The sequence below is a fragment of the Schistocerca gregaria genome, chromosome 8, assembly GCF_023897955.1.
Source record: "Schistocerca gregaria isolate iqSchGreg1 chromosome 8, iqSchGreg1.2, whole genome shotgun sequence".
Lineage (NCBI taxonomy): Eukaryota > Metazoa > Arthropoda > Insecta > Orthoptera > Acrididae > Schistocerca > Schistocerca gregaria.
This window is the reverse complement of record NC_064927.1, coordinates 127239845-127258721: the sequence shown is the minus strand read 5'-3', so window position 1 is coordinate 127258721 and position 18877 is coordinate 127239845. Positions and strand designations below refer to the sequence as shown.

Here is an 18877-nt window from a genome sequence, read left to right as displayed (position 1 = left end):
CATCAAGTTTGTGACATAATGCCACTCCCACCCCCCACCCCCTTTTTTTACCTACATGCTTAACTATCATATAAAACTGCTCACTAGATGAAAGATCTGTACCTAAAGATTGGAAAGCTCCACAGGCCACATCAATATTCAAGAAAGGTAGTAGAAGTAATCCACTAAATTGCAGGCCCATATCATTAGCATCAATATCTGTATGCTGCAAAAATTGGCAATTGTCCCTAAGTAATAAAAAGTGTAAGGTATCCACATGGGTGCTAAAATGAATCCATTAAACTTCAGTTACATGGTAAATCAGTCAAATATATAGGCCATAAATTCAACTAAATACCTAAGAATTACGAGGTGCGACAATAAAGTAATGAGATGTATGTCAAAAAAAATGTTGCTTACCATTTAGACAAGTTTAGTGTTGTCTCCTTCAAAGTGGTTCCCTTCTGACTGCACACACTTTCTCCAGCATTTCTGCCATTGTTGGTAACATTTCTGGAACTCATCTTCTGTAATATCCTCCAAGACCCTCGTCACAGCTTTTTGGACATCTTGTGTCGTTTGAAAATTGTGTCCCTTGACTGCTGTTTTGACTCTTCGAAATAGGAAAAAGTCACACAGAGCAATATCTGGTGACTAGGGTGGCTGTGGTAGTACTGAAATTTGTTTTGAATTTAGAAATTGCTGTAATGACAGAGCAGTATGGGATGGTGCATTATCATGATGCAGAATCTAATTATCAGCACAAATCTTTCTCATACCAAGACCTTCAGTTATTATTAGATAAACCATTTCTCATTTGATGTTCAGTTCTTCTGCAATCATTTTCCCAGATAATCTTTGATCAGATCGTACGAGTTCACACCCCCTAGCCAAGTTGACATCCGTCTGTGAAGTTGATGACCGTCCACTGCGGTCTTCATCTTCAATATTCATTCTGCTTTCACTAACCATTTTACGCCTATGAAAAATGAGCTATTGACATAACCTCCTCTCCAAAAGTCTTCTGAAGCTTACTGTAAGTTGTCATTGCGTTTTCGCCCAGTTTAATGTAAAAAGAAATGGCATACCATTGCGCAATATTATGCAGTTCCATTTCCATGACAAGAGACACAAACACATGTTAACTTATTACTGCACAACTCATGAATGAGCAGTTGCATCGATATGCCGCTTGGACTAGAAGCAGCTTATAGGCCAAGGTCAAAGATATTGTCCCTATACAAGCCTCCATGGTTGCCACATCCTGCAAAGAAAATCAGTCTCATTACTTTATTGTCAGACCTCGTACAATTGCAAACAACTTCAGTTGGAAAGAACACACAGGAAACATTGTGGGGAAAGCAAACCAAATACTGTGTTTTATTGGCAGAACAAATAGTAAATGCAACAGAACTATTAAAGAGACTGCAGCTTACACTACACTTGTCTGTACTCTTCTGGAGCACTGCTGCACAGTCTGGGATCATTACCAAATAGCATTAATACAGTACACTGCAAAAGTTCAAAGAAAAGCTAAAAGCAGCACATTTTGTATAACCCAAAATACAGGAGAGAATGTCACAGGGATGATAGAGGATTTGGGGTGGACATTATTAAAAACAAATGTGTTTTTCATTGCAGCAGAACCTTCTCCTGAAATTTCAATCACCACCTTTCTCCTCTGTATGCAAAAATATTTTGTTAATGTTGATCTACATAGGGAGAAATGATCATCATAATAAAATAAGGGAAATCATAACGTGTATGGAAAGATATAGGTGTTCTTTTTTTCTGCATGCTGTTTGAAGTTGAAATAATGGTTTCATGAACCCTCTGCCAGGCAATTAAGCAGAGTATCCATGCTGATGTAGATGTAAATAACGATACTAGAAATCTGCTGTGCTGTTTAAATGATATTAATCTGAAATTATGCTTGCTTTCTTTCCATTTTAGTTAACAGTTTTTCTTGTGGAAACTTCGATATTATACATATGGAAAAGGACTTAACTTGCTCTGAATGAAAAGAGTCCTGACCAAGGTTGACCAAGTTTGTTGTATAATTTACAAACAAATGAAAACTTATGCAGACTATTTCAGAAATAGGTATGGAAATGAAAGGAAATACAACGATATTGCAGGGAGCAATTACTTGGAAATGTCATAGCTACCAATGCATCAAGAAACTGTCACAGAAGCAATAGTGCCATGACTCATGCTGTAAGATCAGAGCAATAACATAGCTTCAGTAGATTACAATCCAATTACTTCATTTCAGATTATTCCTTATTATATAAAAATTATACATTGCAATATACATGCAGTCTAATACATTAAATCTCATAATCAAAATGAATATCCACTCCTAGTTTAATCTTCTCATATCACAGAAATGATAAATCACAAATAAAAACAACGAAAAATATTAAAGTCTGTTAAAATAACTGAGCATTGGTATATAGAAAAGTTGCACAACTGATAAAATACAATTTAACTGAAAATAAATTTTGAATAAGAACTTGATGATAAGAGCATGGCAGAAGATGGAATAGGGGGAAGAAGATGCTAAGAGAAACATGAAAAAACCTGGCCACTGAGCTCACACAGTAAAATATCAAATAATGTTGGTGGGAGTTTCCTATGTTTGGCATGAAACAACCCATTTAAGATCTGTAGTTACAGCTATTTTAATGGTGCAGTGTTGTTGTTTAATCAATTCAACTAAGTCGCTTTGAACTGATGCTTAAGTTGTAGAAAGCAGTGAAAAAAAATGAAAACAAACAGAAACCCTTCCTTCTTTCCTTCCTGTTGCTGGGTCAGGGCTGGTATGTTACATCTCCAAATTTTCACAGAGCACCAACCATACTGTATACATGCTATTATCACAGTGGGCAAATGGTCTACCCGACAGGAGGCCCTAGCCACACAGCATTTCCATTTCCACCAAGGTGGGCTCCCCACTCCCAAAGGCATTTCAAAGCAACTGCCAGCATCAATCCTCCTAATCCCCCTCCTCCCTCCCCCTCTCTCAGTGGGAATCCATGTAGCTCTTTATCTTTGTCTACTGTACTCAGTGCAGTACATGCTTGATTCTTGAGCTCAGTGACTTTTATACGATGTTTTTATGAAATTAATTAACGACTGTCTGCACGTTCACTCAGTCCCAATTTATCTATTCCCAAATACATTACTGAAATCTTAAACAAAGGGATTGCAAATGATAAAGAGATGTAAAGGATGTAGTTCAGGCTTACCATGTGTTCAGAGAGACATTTATATTTATCTTCCATCATGAAAGTCAATAACTTGTACAATGACCAGTGGCATCAATATTGCTAAATGCAATTACACTTGTATTTGTAGTACGGCTCCAGAACAAATGGTAATGATATTACATGCTTCTTCTCAATAAAGCATAGACACAGTAGAACATAGCATAGAGATCAAACTCACGGATTACAGCAGACAGCTACCAATCAAATAATTTTACTCCAGTCAATAAATTGGCTCACTGTCAGTATACGTATTTGATTTGCATACCTAAGCGAACATAATAACTGTCCATGTTAACTACTTACGTTGCTGTCAGTGAGTGCACAAACTGTGGAGGGGGGAGGAGGGAGGGGAGGGAGGGGAAGAGAGAGAGAGAGAGAGAGAGAGAGAGAGAGAGAGAGAGAGAGAGAGAGAGAGAGAGAGATGACTGGTGAGTGAATGGGTGCTCATGTAAAGGCTACCAAAGTTTAAAATGAATGTTCACTGATAACCTTGCCCTTAAATGCCCATAAGCTGCAAAGACACACATAAATGAATGTTTCTTTACAGATAATGCCACGAGCTCAGAACGCTCATGCTTATGTGAATGCAAGTTTCTTGGTTCAGCTCGACGGGACGAAAGCTGGCCACATAGTTGGCAGACCACGAATAGTATTTGGAGGAATTAATAAAGACACAGTAAGTAACAATCCACAATTAATGTACTGTTAAGTCACATTAACTTGTATCATAATTTGGGAAACTTACTACTTAATTAACAAGGTATCTTGTACAAGAACCATTCCAACAAGCATTCAGTCCAAACACGCTGGTCATGTGAAACCCAACATGTGCTTTTCTTACATGACATCTGAAAGCCACAAACCAGTGAGTACAGCTGTTTGCAGTATTTCTTGATTTCAGAAAAGCTTTCAACTCTGTACCACAGTTATGACTGTTAAAGAAAGTACTATCATATAAAGTACCAAGCAGAATTTGTGACTGGATTTCTAATTTGAGGGCCACAGCATGTTATCTTGGATGAAGAATCTTTAATAGATATAGAAGTGACTTCTGACATACCCCAGGGCAGTGAGTTAGGGCCCTTGCTGCTCATGTTTTATATAATTGATGATCTGGCAGACAATATTAATAGTATCCTCACATGTTCCACAGATTATGCAAGTACCTGTAATGAAGTAGTACCTCAAAAAAGCTTCACAAATATCAAGGTAGAATGCATCATTTACTCTGCAGGGGAATATGCAGTGTTATGAAGACAGATTAAAACTGTGTAGCAGATTGGTCTGGTACATAGTTTCAGTCTGCCAGTAAGCTTCACCCACTGAGATTGTAATAAGATTTGAAATCTTGGCAACTTTGTTTAAATGTTCAGAAAAAATTACACCTTTCACAAAATTTGAAAAGTGATATTTTATGATTACAGTAACTTTGAATCACAACTTGAATAGTTTCAAGGGATATGGAATGAAAAGGTGATGATTAGGACACAACACCCAGTCGCTGAGTGGAGAAAATCTGCAACCCAGCTGGGAATCAAACCCGGGCCCTTAGGATTGACATTTTGTTGCGCTGACCACTCAGCTACCGGGGGTGGACAGTGTTTCATAATGATGTGGCCTAATAACCAAAATGATTTTATTCAGAAAAAAAGAATTAGATGATATTTTTTGTATTTCTGATACAGTTTCTTTGGTGGAAAGTGGAACAAATTGTAACTAACAGAATTGAAAAGGTCCACTGTTAATCTAAAAACATAACAGAAATATTATATTTTCATTCTTCCTACACAGTTTAATAACCAACACAGTTTTATTGAAACAGGAATGAGGCAACAGATCTAGTTCTTTCTGTTTTCACCAAAAGCATTAAAGATCTCAGGAATTTCCTTAAGTAGAAATGGACTCTAATATTTAGTGCTGGAATAAGAGTCAGAAATTTATTTCTGTTCCAGAGGAATTTCTGTGTAGAACTAAGAAGAGAGAATAGCCCATTTTCCATGAATACTAGATTTTTATTTGGGGGCAAATGGTATGTCACATGTGTGGGAAAATATTCTCAACCAGGCTGTGAAGCTATAACTAGTGCTAATCCATCCATATTGATTATTATTTGAATTACTTCTAGATTACTTTTTATACAGACTGCATATTAAGAGAAGGTAAGCCGCTGGTCTTCCTCTTACACTACTCACCTGGCATTTTTGTCAACTACTTCATTCAAAACACTTATGTAACTCTACAGATTTCAGAAAGTATTGTCAGATCTCTACATTGTGGAAAAGTTAAAATCTATTTACTATGAACATTATTGTATGCAGAATTTACATCACTCCATGAGTTACAGAAGTAATGGCTAGTAAGGCATCTTGCCTGATGTCTGCCAGCAACCAGTTAAAGAATATTTCATTAGAAAGTAAAACTCCATTGTGCACTCTAGACAGGGATGTATAGCTGATAAGGAAATTATTTTCACTTCCAGTATTTTGATTCACCATAAATTGATCATTAGAGTTGCAGTACTGGTACGTGAATACAAGAATGTCCAAGGGCCTTAAGATGCTTGCATGAGGTATTCAGTTACTTACTTCACCTTCTGTGCCACATTTCTGTAACATAAATAACGTTTTCCCCGTGCCTCAGGAAATCATACCCTCGAACAATACTGAAGTCAATCAAAGGTGGCAAGCCACTTCCACCCAGGATTGGGCAGTGGTGGAGGCTTGTGGCAGAGATACAACCAGTGGCAGCTCATTAAAACATTACGAACAAGTCACTTTATTACAACTCATGAATCTACACTCAAATGTCACAGTGTGGTGGTCATGCAGCACATAGTGTGAGGTGAGGTGGGTGCATGCAGCACAGTGTTGGCTGGTGTCCAACCAGAAGGTCTTCATGTATGTGGCTGGCTAGTAGCACATGACCCAGTTAAGTGTGCCCTTCTGCGTGCAATTGGCACCGGCAGTTCAGGAGACAACTGGAGTACTTGAAGGGGATGCTATAAATCCCAGTGGGAAGTTCTCCCTCTGTCAGTGGAGACGCCACAGTTCCCACACCAACATAGAAGAGTAAGTGTTTGGATTATGGGGCACTCAACTGCTTGGTTATCAGTGCCTGTACAAATTCCCAACCTTTCCTCAGTCTAGTCTTGCCGCGTCCATCAATGATGATGAAATAGGAGAAAATCCCTGACCCTGCCTTGAATTGAACCTGGAACCCTGTGCTCAGGAAGCGAGAACGCGACCACAAGACCATGAGCTGCATATGGAGAGTAAGTGGCTATACTGCCCTGATAATGACCCGCTGCTCCCTGGCTAGGAGTCAAGCTGCTGCTGCCAACCCTGGATTGGCCCACCAGTGAAGCAGCACCAAGTCCTGGAAAATGGGCTTGACACTAGTACATGGTGTGATGTTGGCAGCTGGCCAGGCTTGTGGTGGGAAATTGTTTTCCCATGGTGCAGCAGCACGTGGAGTAGCCCTCTTGTGACTGTATTTGCACTGCTGGGCTGTGAATGTCTGTGCTAAAACGTCAGAACTATTTATACAAGATAGCAGCTCTTTGGTTGAGCAAAGAAGATGCCACTTCTAGGCATGTTCCTGCAATATTTCTGTGACCTGCGTAGGAGGGAATGGCTTGGCCCATTCTGTAAGACCTCTGCCTTACCATAGTACTGGTAGGTTGATGATGTCAGGTTTGATCTATCTTGAAATAAATAAACAGCCCCATCACTGCATCCAGCATGCCACTATCCTGTGCCACTGGCTGCCTGCAGTTTCTGCAATGCTGTACTGCAATACCTCTGTAGAGTTGCCGGTAAAAGTGGGTGGCATCACATTACCCTCCATCCTTTGCTTGACATAGGCCCTACATCTCCATCCTGCACCAATATACAACATAATTCAACATGCATTGACAACAATGTTCAAGCTAATAAAAACATGCACTCTGTGAATGCCAGGCAATGTGAAACACAATTTTCAGTGGGTGCAATTTTACCTTACAATGTTTAGTTCATTTACAATGACAAGATTACATATTTGTTACACTAATTAACAGTCATAACCTGTACTGATGCTAGCTGATGGTATGATGGAAAATTCTGCTGAACAGGCTCTATAATGAGTTCCAAATTAGGTGGAAACTCTTCCTGTATCTTCTGCAACCCCATCAAGTACTGCTCTGGTGTTACCGGTACTAGACTCAGCTGTCTGTGTGCTGCACAGTGAGTGGTTTCCTATATCCTTGTCTTTACCATCTGCACATACAAAATGCTATCTGCTACTGTCTGGAAGAGCATCACAATTATGATTCTTGTATACAGCACATCTACCCACACTTGCATAGCTCCAATATCTCAATTTACAGTGTTAACCAATGCCTTGGTATTCTCTATTACTTCATTTGTCAATTTCTGAAGCATGTGTGTATTATTAAGTATCTACTTTTCCAGGCTTGACAGCTGTGTGGTATGCTAGGCTACCACAGTCTTTCCTTCATCTTTTCTGTGGTTTTATTCAGATCCATAATGTAGTTCTTGTCTACAATTGCAAGTGAGGTTTTAAAGATTCTATCCCCAGCATCCAACCAACCCCTCTTTGTTCCATTGTAAGACATATTGCACCACATCTTTTACTTACTGCATCTGCTACTGTAACTGTGTGTAAGACTTATAAGTTTATCCATCTCCTAAAACTTCTCTGAGTACACCCAGGCCCTTTGCTTCCAATGGCAGTCCAGCAAACACATCCTCCAATTTTCTCACATCTTTCCTCATCTCCCAGGCATAACAGACAAGCCTCAGAGCCAATCAGTGACCATATCTTGTCTGGTAAACAGCACTCTGCTCTCCAGATGCTGATCCTGCAGTGCTTCCACTCCACCCTCATCACATATTTGTAAATCACGGCCATGACTGGAGTTCCCCTTCATCCTTATCCCCAAAGTACAGCAATTTGAGGACAAATAGTTGTTGTCATCATTCACACTTTTAATTTCCTCGATCTGAATGCATACTTTAGCCCCTGTGTGGGCCTTGTAATATCCTCTCGCTCATTCGTCTGCTAACTTCCTCTTCCTTGCTTCTCAGTCAGTGCCCTCAGCTGAGTGGTCATCACATCTGACAGCCAAGCAGTTGATTTCTCTCCCTGCCACTGCCATCAGGAAGGGTGGTAGATTGATGCCCATGGGTGTTGCTGTAGAAGGCCAGGTTCAGTGGAGTTGCATGGAACTGAATGCTTCATGGTGTATGAAGAGGCAGGTGACTGCTGACCAGGATGGCAAAGATGAAGTTAATTGTGATTATGCCATAGGCTGCCATTTGCTGAAATCACAGAATATATTACGGGATCATAGTGGGTGGAGATCATCCCATGGATCAAGATTGAGTGGCTCCAATCTCAAGGACCCATAAGGGACACCCAACGAAAAGGAAGAGTTGACAACAATAACTTGTGCTGCCAGTAGGCACAGCATGTCCAACAGGCTGCAGTGAGGGCAGCCATGAAGTTGCTCCTTTGGCCTGTGGCCTTCAACTGGGGTGATCCTATGTTGTTGTTGTTGTGGTCTTCAGTCCTGAGACTGGTTTGATGCAGCTCTCCATGCCACTCTATCCTGTGCAAGCCTCTTCATCTCCCAGTACCCACTGCAACCTACATCCTTCTGAATCTGCGTAGTGTAGTTATCTCTTGGTCTCCCTCTATGATTTTTACCCTCCACACTGCCCTCCAATACTAAATTGGTGATCCCTTGTTGCCTCAGAACATGTCCTACCAACCGATCCCTTCTTCTGGTCAAGTTGTGCCACAAACTTCTCTTCTTCCCAATTCTATTCAATACCTCCTCATTAGTTATGTGATCTACCCATCTAATCTTCAGCATTCTTCTGTAGCACCACATTTCGAAAGCTTCTATTCTCTTCTTGTCCAAACTATTTATCGTCCATGTTTCACTTCCATACATGGCTACACTCCATACAAATACTTTCAGAAATGTCTTCCTGACACTGAAATCTATACTGGATGTTAACAGATTTCTCTTTTTCAGAAACATTTTCCTTGCCATTGCCAGTCTACATTTTATATCCTCTCTACTTCGACCATCATCAGTTATTTTGCTCCCCAAATAGCAAAACTCCTTTACTACCTTAAGTGTCTTATTTCCTAATCTAATATCCTCAACATCACCCAACTTAATTCGACTAAATTCCATTATCCTCATTTTACTTTTGTTGATGTTCATCTTATATCCTCCTTTCAAGACACTATCCATTCCATTCAACTGCTTTTCCAAGTCCTTTGCTGTCTCTGACAGAATTACAATGTCATCGGCGAACCTCAAAGTTTTTATTTCTTCTCCATGGATTTTAATACCTTTTCTTTTGTTTCCTTCACTGCTTGCTCAATATACAGATAGAAATATCGTCGGGGAGAGGCTACAACCCTGTCTCACTCCCTTCCCAACCACTGCTTCCCTTTCATGTCCCTCGACTCTTATAACTGCCATCTGGTTTCTGTACAAATTGTAAATAGCCTTTCGCTCCCTGTATTTTACCCCTGACACCTTCAGAATTTGAAAGAGAGTATTCCAGTCAACATTGTCAAAAGCTTTATCCAAGTCTACAAATGCTAGAAACGTAGGTTTGCCCTTCCTTAATCTAGCTTCTAAGATAAGTCGTAGGGTCAGTATTGCCTCATGTGTTCCAACATTTCTATGGAATCCAAACTGATCTACCCGAGGTTGGATTCTACTAGTTTTTCCATTCGTCTGTAAAGAATTCGTGTTAGTATTTTGCAGCTGTGACTTATTAAACTGATAGTTTGGTAATTTTCACATCTGTGAACACCTGCTTTCTTTGGCATTGGAATTATTATATTCTTCTTGAAGTCTGAGGGTATTTCACCTGTCTCATACATATTGCTCACCACATGGTAGAGTTTTGTCAGGACTGGCTCTCCCAAGGCCGTCAGTAGTTCCAATGGAATGTTGTCTACTCCGAGTTCCAATGGAATGTTGTCTACTCCGGGGGCTTTGTTTCGACTCAGGTCTTTCAGTGCTCTGTCAAATTCTTCACGCAGTATCGTATCTCCCACTTCATCTTCATCTACATCCTCTTCCATTTCCATAATATTGTCCTCAAGTACATTGCCCTTGTATAGACCCCCTATATACTCCTTCCACCTTTCTGCTTTCCCTTCTTTGCTTAGAACTGGGTTTCCATCTGAGCTCTTGATGTTCATACAAGTGGTTCTCTTATCTCCAAAGGTCTCTTTAATTTTCCTGTAGGCAGTATCTATCTTACCGCTAGTGACATATGCCTCTACATCCTTACATTTGTCCTCTAGCCATACTTGCTTAGCCATTTTGCACTTCCTATCGATCTCATTTCTGACACATCTGTATTCCTTTTTGCCTGCTTCATTTACTGCATTTTTATATTTTTTTCCTTTCATCAATTAAATTCAATATTTCTTCTGTTACCCAAGGATTTCTACTAGCTCTCGTCTTTTTACCTACTTGATCCTCTGCTGCCTTCACTACTTCACCCCTCAAAGCTACCCATTCTTCTTTTACTGTATTTCTTTCCCCCATTCCTGTCATGTGCTCCCTTATGTTCTCCATGAAACTCTGAACAACCTCTGGTTCTTTTAGTTTATCCATGTCCTATCTCCTTAAATTCCCACCTTTTTGCAGTTTCTTCAGTTTTAATCTACAGGTCATAACCAATAGATTGTGGTCAGAGTCCACATCTGCCCCTGGAAATGTCTTACAATTTAAAACCTGGTTCCTAAATCTCTGTCTTACCATTATATAACCTAACCTAACCTGTCAGTATCTCCAAGCTTCTTCCATGTATACAGCCTTCTTTTATGATTCTTGAACAAAGTGTTACCTATAATTAAGTTGTGCTCTGTCAAAATTCTACCAGGCGGCTTCCTCTTTCATTTCTTTGCCGCAGTCCATATTCACCTACTACGTTTCCTTCTCTCCCTTTTCCTACTACCGAATTCCAGTCACCCATGACTATCAAATTTTCGTCTCCCTTCACTATCTGAATAATTTCTTTGATTTGATCATACATTTCATCAATTTCTTCATCATCTGCAGAGCTAGTTGGCATATAAACTTGTACTACTGTAGTAGGTGTGGGCTTCGTATCTATCTTGGCCACAATAATGCGTTCACTATGCTGTTTGTAGTAGCTTACCCACATTCCTATTTTCCTATTCATTATTAAACCTACTCCTGCATTACCCCTATTTGATTTTGTGTTTATAACCCTGTAGTCACCTGACCAGAAGTCTTGTTCATCCTGCCACCGAACTTCACTAATTCCCACTATATCTAACTTTAACCTATCCATTTCCCTTTTTAAATTTTCTAACCTACCTGCCTGATTAAGGGATCTGACATTCCACGCTCCAATCCGTAGAACGCCAGTTTTCTTTCTCCTGATAACGACATCCTCTTGAGTAGTCCCCTCCCGGAAATCTGAATGGGGGACTATTTTATCTCCGGAATATTTTACCCAAGAGGACGCCATCATCATTTAATCATACAGTAAAGCTTCATGCCCTCAGGAAAAATTACGGCCGAAGTTTCCCCTTGCTTTCAGCCGTTCGCAGTACCAGCACAGCAAGGCCGTTTTGGTTACTGTTACAAGGCCAGATCAGTCAATCATCCAGACTGTTGCCCCTGCAACTACTGAAAAGGCTGCTGCCCCTCTTCAGGAACCACACGTTTGTCTGGCGTCTCAACAGATACCCCTCCGTTGTAGTTGAACCTACGGTATGGCTGTCTGTATCGCTGAGGCACACAAGTCTCCCCACCAACGGCAAGGCCCATGGTTCATGGGGGGAGGGGGTGATCCTATAAGTTGTTGGAAAACTACACAGGGTGTTCAGTGCATTGTTGGACACCATTCCCTTATAGTTCTTGAAGATGGGGATGAAGCATTCTGCATGAATGTGGATGCTGGGTGAAAGGACTCATAAGAAGGTGTTGAATACGATTTTGGGCACAAAATCATTAAAAATCATGGAAGGTGAATGCATCCTATTATTTGAAACCAAAATGCTTAGGTTGCCTGCAAAAGAAAAAGTAATTGAAATGATTTAGGATGTGTGTAATATAAGAGGGAACTGAAGGAAGAAATCAATTGCAGCCAACCACTTGGAGTCCAAAAATGCACCAAAAGTAGTCTAGGTAGATTTCCATGGCTCTACAGCGTTGGGTCAGCAAGAGAATTGCTACAGAAGCACAGAACAGTGGACCTGACAGGCAGAATATAGTCGGACAAGGTCGAAAATATCACAGTCAATACTGGACCAGAACATGTGCTGCCATATGAGGCTTTTTATCTGCAGCATATCCCAATATGTGGTGTGCAGGAAATGCAGCACTAATGGCTGAATAGATGTATGAATTGGGGAATGTCAGGGGTCCTCATCCAAAACCACAGAAGAATCTCTTGGTTTAGGTGCAGCTGTTTTCACTGTAGCCGGTAAGTGTGAAAATTAGACACGGAGTGTGTGCATGTGGCCACCTGTGTTGCAGAAAATGAGTGAGGTGGTGTAATGTCAGTTCCTTGTGGGTGGCAGTCACAGTATCATGTAAGATGAGGGGAAAGATAAGATGAATTGAGCTCAAAGTCAAATACAAGACACACCAACTCATGTTGGTGAAAACCTGGGTCAGATGCCATGGAAATCAGTGCAGCACATCTGTATTAGCATGTAACACTGCTCTCTGGTATTGGATATAATAATTAAAACAAGACAAGTGTAGTGCTCATTGTTGGAGGAATGGACAGTCCAGCCACTAATTGATGCTTAGGGGAGGGTAGCTAAAGAGACGCTTTCTGCATATATGCAGTGGGGATGACAATGCTTCCAGATGGTACTATGGTTAAAACGTGAATTAACTCTCTGCAATGCATTGTGTTGAGTGGGAATTTGGAGGTTCTCGTTTCTCTTAGGTTTTTGTTTCTCATGTTTTAATTTAATGTAGTCAGTGTTAAGCCACAGGCAGTGATTAGTTGAAATACCACACCTTTTTTGATAAGGGATGCTATGATGAACTTTATAGCTCATGCATAGTTCTTGTTCATGGCTTCAATAAATTTTGTCACTGCTGCTGTAATGTCTTGCAGAAGCAATGAGAGGGACTATGACTGTCTGATGGTGTCAAACAGTTATTTCAGTAAAATAATACACAATATTGTCTGGCAGTGGGCCTGAGGTGTGTGTTTGCAACACATTCACTGGAAAGACTAAAATAATCTTTCAGATTCTGTGCTGGCTAGGTAGTAATTACTTGTTTAGTATAAGCACAAGACAGATTGCAATTGTACGAGACAAAAACTAAAAGGTGGTGTTTAACCATAAACTCAATATAATTCAGAGAAAAAATAAGTAAATGTTATAAAATAATAGGTGTAGTGTTCAGACTGTACTATGAACCCCAAAATTACTCTCTTTACTTCAGGGTGTATACTTACTTAGCACACAAAGAGTTTGCATCGTAGATCACTTTGCATAATCCTGGATATGTGGTTGTATTACATTCTAATATTCATTTTCCTGTAGATACATGCTACAAAAACTGAAGAATTTCTGGAGGATAAGAATGTTTATGATAAGGATGTTCTACTTCATGCCCTGGAAATACTTGATTCTGAACTGATACCAGACTACAGACCCCCAGATGCTACTCCTGAATATCGCAAACAACTAGCAGAAGGACTATTTTATAAGGTGAAAGTCTTCATTGCATTAAGTTTTTATATCTTAGATACTATTAATACTATTTAACATCCAGCACTGCTGATTGAAATTTTGGCTGCTTTGATATATGGAAACCAGTCTTGACGTTTTCTAACCTGTGAAAATCTATAGTTTGTTCTCAGTATATCTCCAGAAGATGTATCTGAAAGATTCAAGAGTGGAGGCCAGTTACTGAAGAGACCACTTTCTAGTGGGAAGCAAGTATTTGAGGACAATCAACAGTACTGGCCACTTGGAAAAGCAATGCCTAAATTGGAAGCTCTTGCTCAATGCTCTGGTAATATATTTTTAATACCACATACTCAGTGAGACCCATGTACATATTAATGCACAGTGCAATACCCATGTTCTGCAATACTTTTTGTGATTTTCAGGTGAAGCAGAATATGTAAATGACATTCCAACAACTTCAAGAGAACTACATGGTGCTTTTGTTGTCACTACTGTGGGAAGTGGTACAATACAAAGCATAGATCCTTCAGAAGCCCTGGTATGGTTCATTTATAATATCATATATTATTACTAATTTAGTTTTAGTTCAGTTATTTGCACATTCCATGAATTATAATGGTAATGCACTGCTGTGAGTCGGAATACATCCATTAGTTCACAAATATAACATTGTAACAGTGAAAATATAGCTACACTCCTGGAAATGGAAAAAAGAACACATTGACACCAGTGTGTCAGATCCACCATACTTGCTCCGGACACTGCGAGAGGGCTGTACAAGCAATGATCACACGCACGGCACAGCGGACACACCAGGTACCGCGGTGTTGGCCGTCGAATGGCGCTAGCTGCGCAGCATTTGTGCACCGCCGCCGTCAGTGTCAGCCAGTTTGCCGTGGCATACGGAGCTCCATCGCAGTCTTTAACACTGGTAGCATGCCACGACAGCGTGGACGTGAACCGTATGTGCAGTTGACGGACTTTGAGCGAGGGCGTATAGTGGGCATGCGGGAGACCGGGTGGACGTACCGCCGAATTGCTCAACATGTGGGGCGTGAGGTCTCCACAGTACATCGATGTTGTCGCCAGTGGTCGGCGGAAGGTGCAGGTGTCCGTTGACCTGGGACCGGACCGCAGCGACGCACGGATGCACGCCAAGACCGTGGGATCCTATGCAGTGCCGTAGGGGACCGCACCGCCACTTCCCAGCAAATTAGGTACACTGTTGCTCCTGGGGTATCGGAGAGGACCATTCGCAACCATCTCCATGAAGCTGGGCTACGGTCCCGCACACCGTTAGGCCGTCTTCCGCTCACGCCCCAACATCGTGCAGCCCGCCTCCAGTGGTGTCGCGACAGGCGTGAATGGAGGGACGAATGGATACGTGTCGTCTTCAGCGATGAGAGTCGCTTCTGCCTTGGTGCCAATGATGGTCGTATGCGTGTTTGGCGCCATGCAGGTGAGCGCCACAATCAGGACTGCATACGACCGAGGCACACAGGGCCAATACCCGGCATCATGGTGTGGGGAGCGATCTCCTACACTGGCCGTACACCTCTGGTGATCGTCGAGGGGACACTGAATAGTGCACGGTACATCCAAACCATCATCGAACCCATCGTTCTACCATTCCTAGACCGGCAAGGGAACTTGCTGTTCCAACAGGACAATGCACGTCCGCATGTATCCCGTGCCACCCAACGTGCTCTAGAAGGTGTAAGTCAACTACCCTGGCCAGCAAGATCTCCGGATCTGTCCCCCATTGAGCATGTTTGGGACTGGATGAAGCGTCGTCTCACGCGGTCTGCACGCCTAGCACGAACGCTGGTCCAACTGAGGCGCAAGGTGGAAATGGCATGGCAAGCCGTTCCACAGGACTACATCCAGCATCTCTACGATCGTTTCCATGGGAGAATAGCAGCCTGCATTGCTGCGAAAGGTGGATATACACTGTACTAGAGCCGACATTGTGCATGCTCTGTTGCCTGTGTCTATGTGCCTGTGGTTCTGTCAGTGTGATCATGTGATGTATCTGACCCCAGGAATTTGTCAATAAAGTTTCCCCTTCCTGGGACAATGAATTCATGGTGTTCTTATTTCAATTTCCAGGAGTGTATATATTAGTTACTTAAGGTTTCTAGATCTGTATCCTTGATCTATTCAGAAACTGATCTAATGGCTGCTACCCAAAGACTAATTATGGTAAGGAAAATTAGATAATATGTGTAGTTAGTTCTGAAAAGTCACACAAATTGCTGACTAACCCAAATACAAGGGGTGTTCAATAAGTAATGCAAGGTTTTTCTTAGAGAGTTTCACTTGAAAAAATTTGGAAATTGTTGTGGGACTTCATGGAATATTCCCACTTGAGCCCCTATACTTTCTTGAAGTTTCAGCATATGGCAACACTATATGTAGCATTCAAAATGGCATCTGTAACAGAGATGCATTCCAAGCAAAGAGCCATCATTGAGTTTCTTTTGGCAGAAAACCAGATCATCACTGATATTCATAGGTGCCTGCAGAATGTCTATGAAGACCTGACAGTGAAAAAAGCATGGTGAATCAGTAGGTGGGGCATCTGTCGTCTTCACACTATGACTGCGCAAACCTGTCGTCCCTTCTTCCCTGTGCTGACTGGCTGCACACAGCTGTGACTCCTGCAATGTTGAAATGTGCAGACACTCTCATTCAAGGTGATCGACAGTTCACAATCAAACACATCACTGCTGCACTGTATATCTCTGTTGATAGTGCAGCAAGACTTTGGCTCTAACCTCACCCAGTACACTGGTACAATGAGGATATACAGGCCCTCCCAGTAAGATAGCATTAGGCCATCACATTAAATGGAGATTGTGTTGAAAAATAGGGGTCTGTTGCTAGGAGAATGGGGGATAATATGCTTCATTGCGATTCTGAACAAAACCAACCTGCTTTAAGGGGAAAAAAATGTGCTGCATTCCTTATCAAACTTCCCTCATAAGATTACATATCTATCACTTATTTACAAAAGCTACATTGTAGTTTAAGATATGATGAGAAACAAAGTCTGGCACAATTTTATGGAGTGAACTCATATACTACATGGGTTTCATGAGGAAGCTGCATATAGTGCAATAAATACAGTCATAGGCTAAGTTGGAAGTCAGAATCATAAATAATTCTAAATTATTATAATGCTAAAGATGTAAGGTACATCGAAACAACATACTCATAAATTTAGATGGTTTCATTGAAATACCCCACCCCCCATGAACCATGGACCTTGCCGTTGGTGGGGAGGCTTGCGTGCCTCAGCGATACAGACAGCCGTAATGTAGGTGCAACCACAATGGAGGGGTATCTGTTGAGAGGCCAGACAAACGTGAGATTCCTGAAGAGGGGCAGCAGCATTTTCAGTACTTGCAGGGGCAACAGTCTGGATGATTGACTGATCTGGCCTTGTAGCACTAACCAAAACGGCCTTGCTATGCTGGTACTGTGAACAGTCGAAACCAAGGGGAAACTACAGTCATAATTTTTCTCTATGGCATGCAGCTTTACTGTATGGTTAAAGGATGATGGCATCCTCTTGGGTAAAATATTCTGCACATAAAATAGTCCCCCATTCAGATCTCCAGATGGGGGCCACTCGGGAGGATGTTGTTATCAGGAGAAAGAAAACTGGCATTCTACAGCTCGGAGTGTGGAATGCCAGATCCCTTAATCAGGCAGATAGGTTAGAAAATTTAAAAAAAGGAAATGAATAGATAAAAGTTAGATATAGTGGGAATTAGTGAAGTTTGGTTGGAGGAGGAACAAGACTTTTGATCAGGCGAATACAAGTTTATAAATACAAAATCAAATGGCTGTGAGAACTATGGAACTCAACAGCTGAGGTCATCAGTCCCCTAGAACTTTGAACTACTTGAACCTAACTAACCTAAGGACATCACACACGTCCATGCCTGAGGCAGGATTTGAACCTGCGACCATAGCGGTCGCCCAGTTCCAGACAGTAGCGTCTAGAACCACTCGGCCACTCTGGTCGGCAATACAAAATCAAATAGGAGTAATGCAGGAGTAGGTTTAATAATGAATAAAAAATAGGAATGTGGGTAAGCTACTGCAAACAGCATAGTGAACGCATTATTGTGGCCAAGATAGATACGAAGCCCACACCTACTACAGTAGTACAAGTTTATATGCCAACTAGCTCTGCAGATGATGAAGAAATTGATGAAATGTATGATCAAATCAAAGAAATTATTCAGATAGTGAAGGGAGATGAAAATTTAATAGTCATGGGTGACTGGAATTCGGTAGTAGGAAAAGGGAGAGAAGGAAACGTAGTAGGTGAATATGGACTGGGGCAAGGAAATGAAAGAGGAAGCCGCCTGGTAGAATTTTGCACAGAGCATAACTTAATCATAGCTAACACTTGGTTCAAGAATCATGAAAGATGGTTGTATACATGGATAGATTATATAATGGTAAGAGAGAGATTTAGGAACCAGGTTTTAAATTGTAAGACATTTCCAGGGGCAGATGTGGACTCTGACCACAATCTATTGGTTTATGACCTGTAGATTAAAACTGAAGAAACTGCAAAAAGTTGGAAATTTAAGGAGATGGGAGCTGTATAAACTGACAAAACCAGAGGTTGTGGAAAGTTTCAGGGAGAGCATTAGGAAATGACTGACAAGAATGGGGGAAAGAAATACAGTAGAAGAAGAATGGCTAGCTTTGAGAAAAGAAATAGTGAAGGCAGCAGAGGATCAAGTAGGGAAAAAGATGATGGCTAATAGAAATCCTTGGGTAACAGAAGAGATAATGAATTTAAGTGATCAAAGGAGAAAATACAAAAATGCAGTAAATAAAGCTATCAAAAAGGAATACAAACATCTCAA

The 18877-nt window shown here is 41.1% G+C and overlaps 1 protein-coding gene across 3 annotated transcripts in view; it reads left to right on the top strand.

Moving 5' to 3' along the window:
- Positions 1 to 18877, top strand: part of LOC126284055 (uncharacterized) — a 319115-nt gene that overhangs the window by 197275 nt on the left and 102963 nt on the right. For all 3 annotated transcript variants that reach the window (XM_049982640.1, XM_049982642.1, XM_049982641.1), the window contains exons 11-14: positions 3799 to 3927; positions 13836 to 14003; positions 14145 to 14310; positions 14408 to 14523. In XM_049982640.1, the coding sequence (XP_049838597.1) occupies positions 3799 to 3927; positions 13836 to 14003; positions 14145 to 14310; positions 14408 to 14523 (579 nt within the window). The remainder of the gene's footprint in view (positions 1 to 3798; positions 3928 to 13835; positions 14004 to 14144; positions 14311 to 14407; positions 14524 to 18877) is intronic.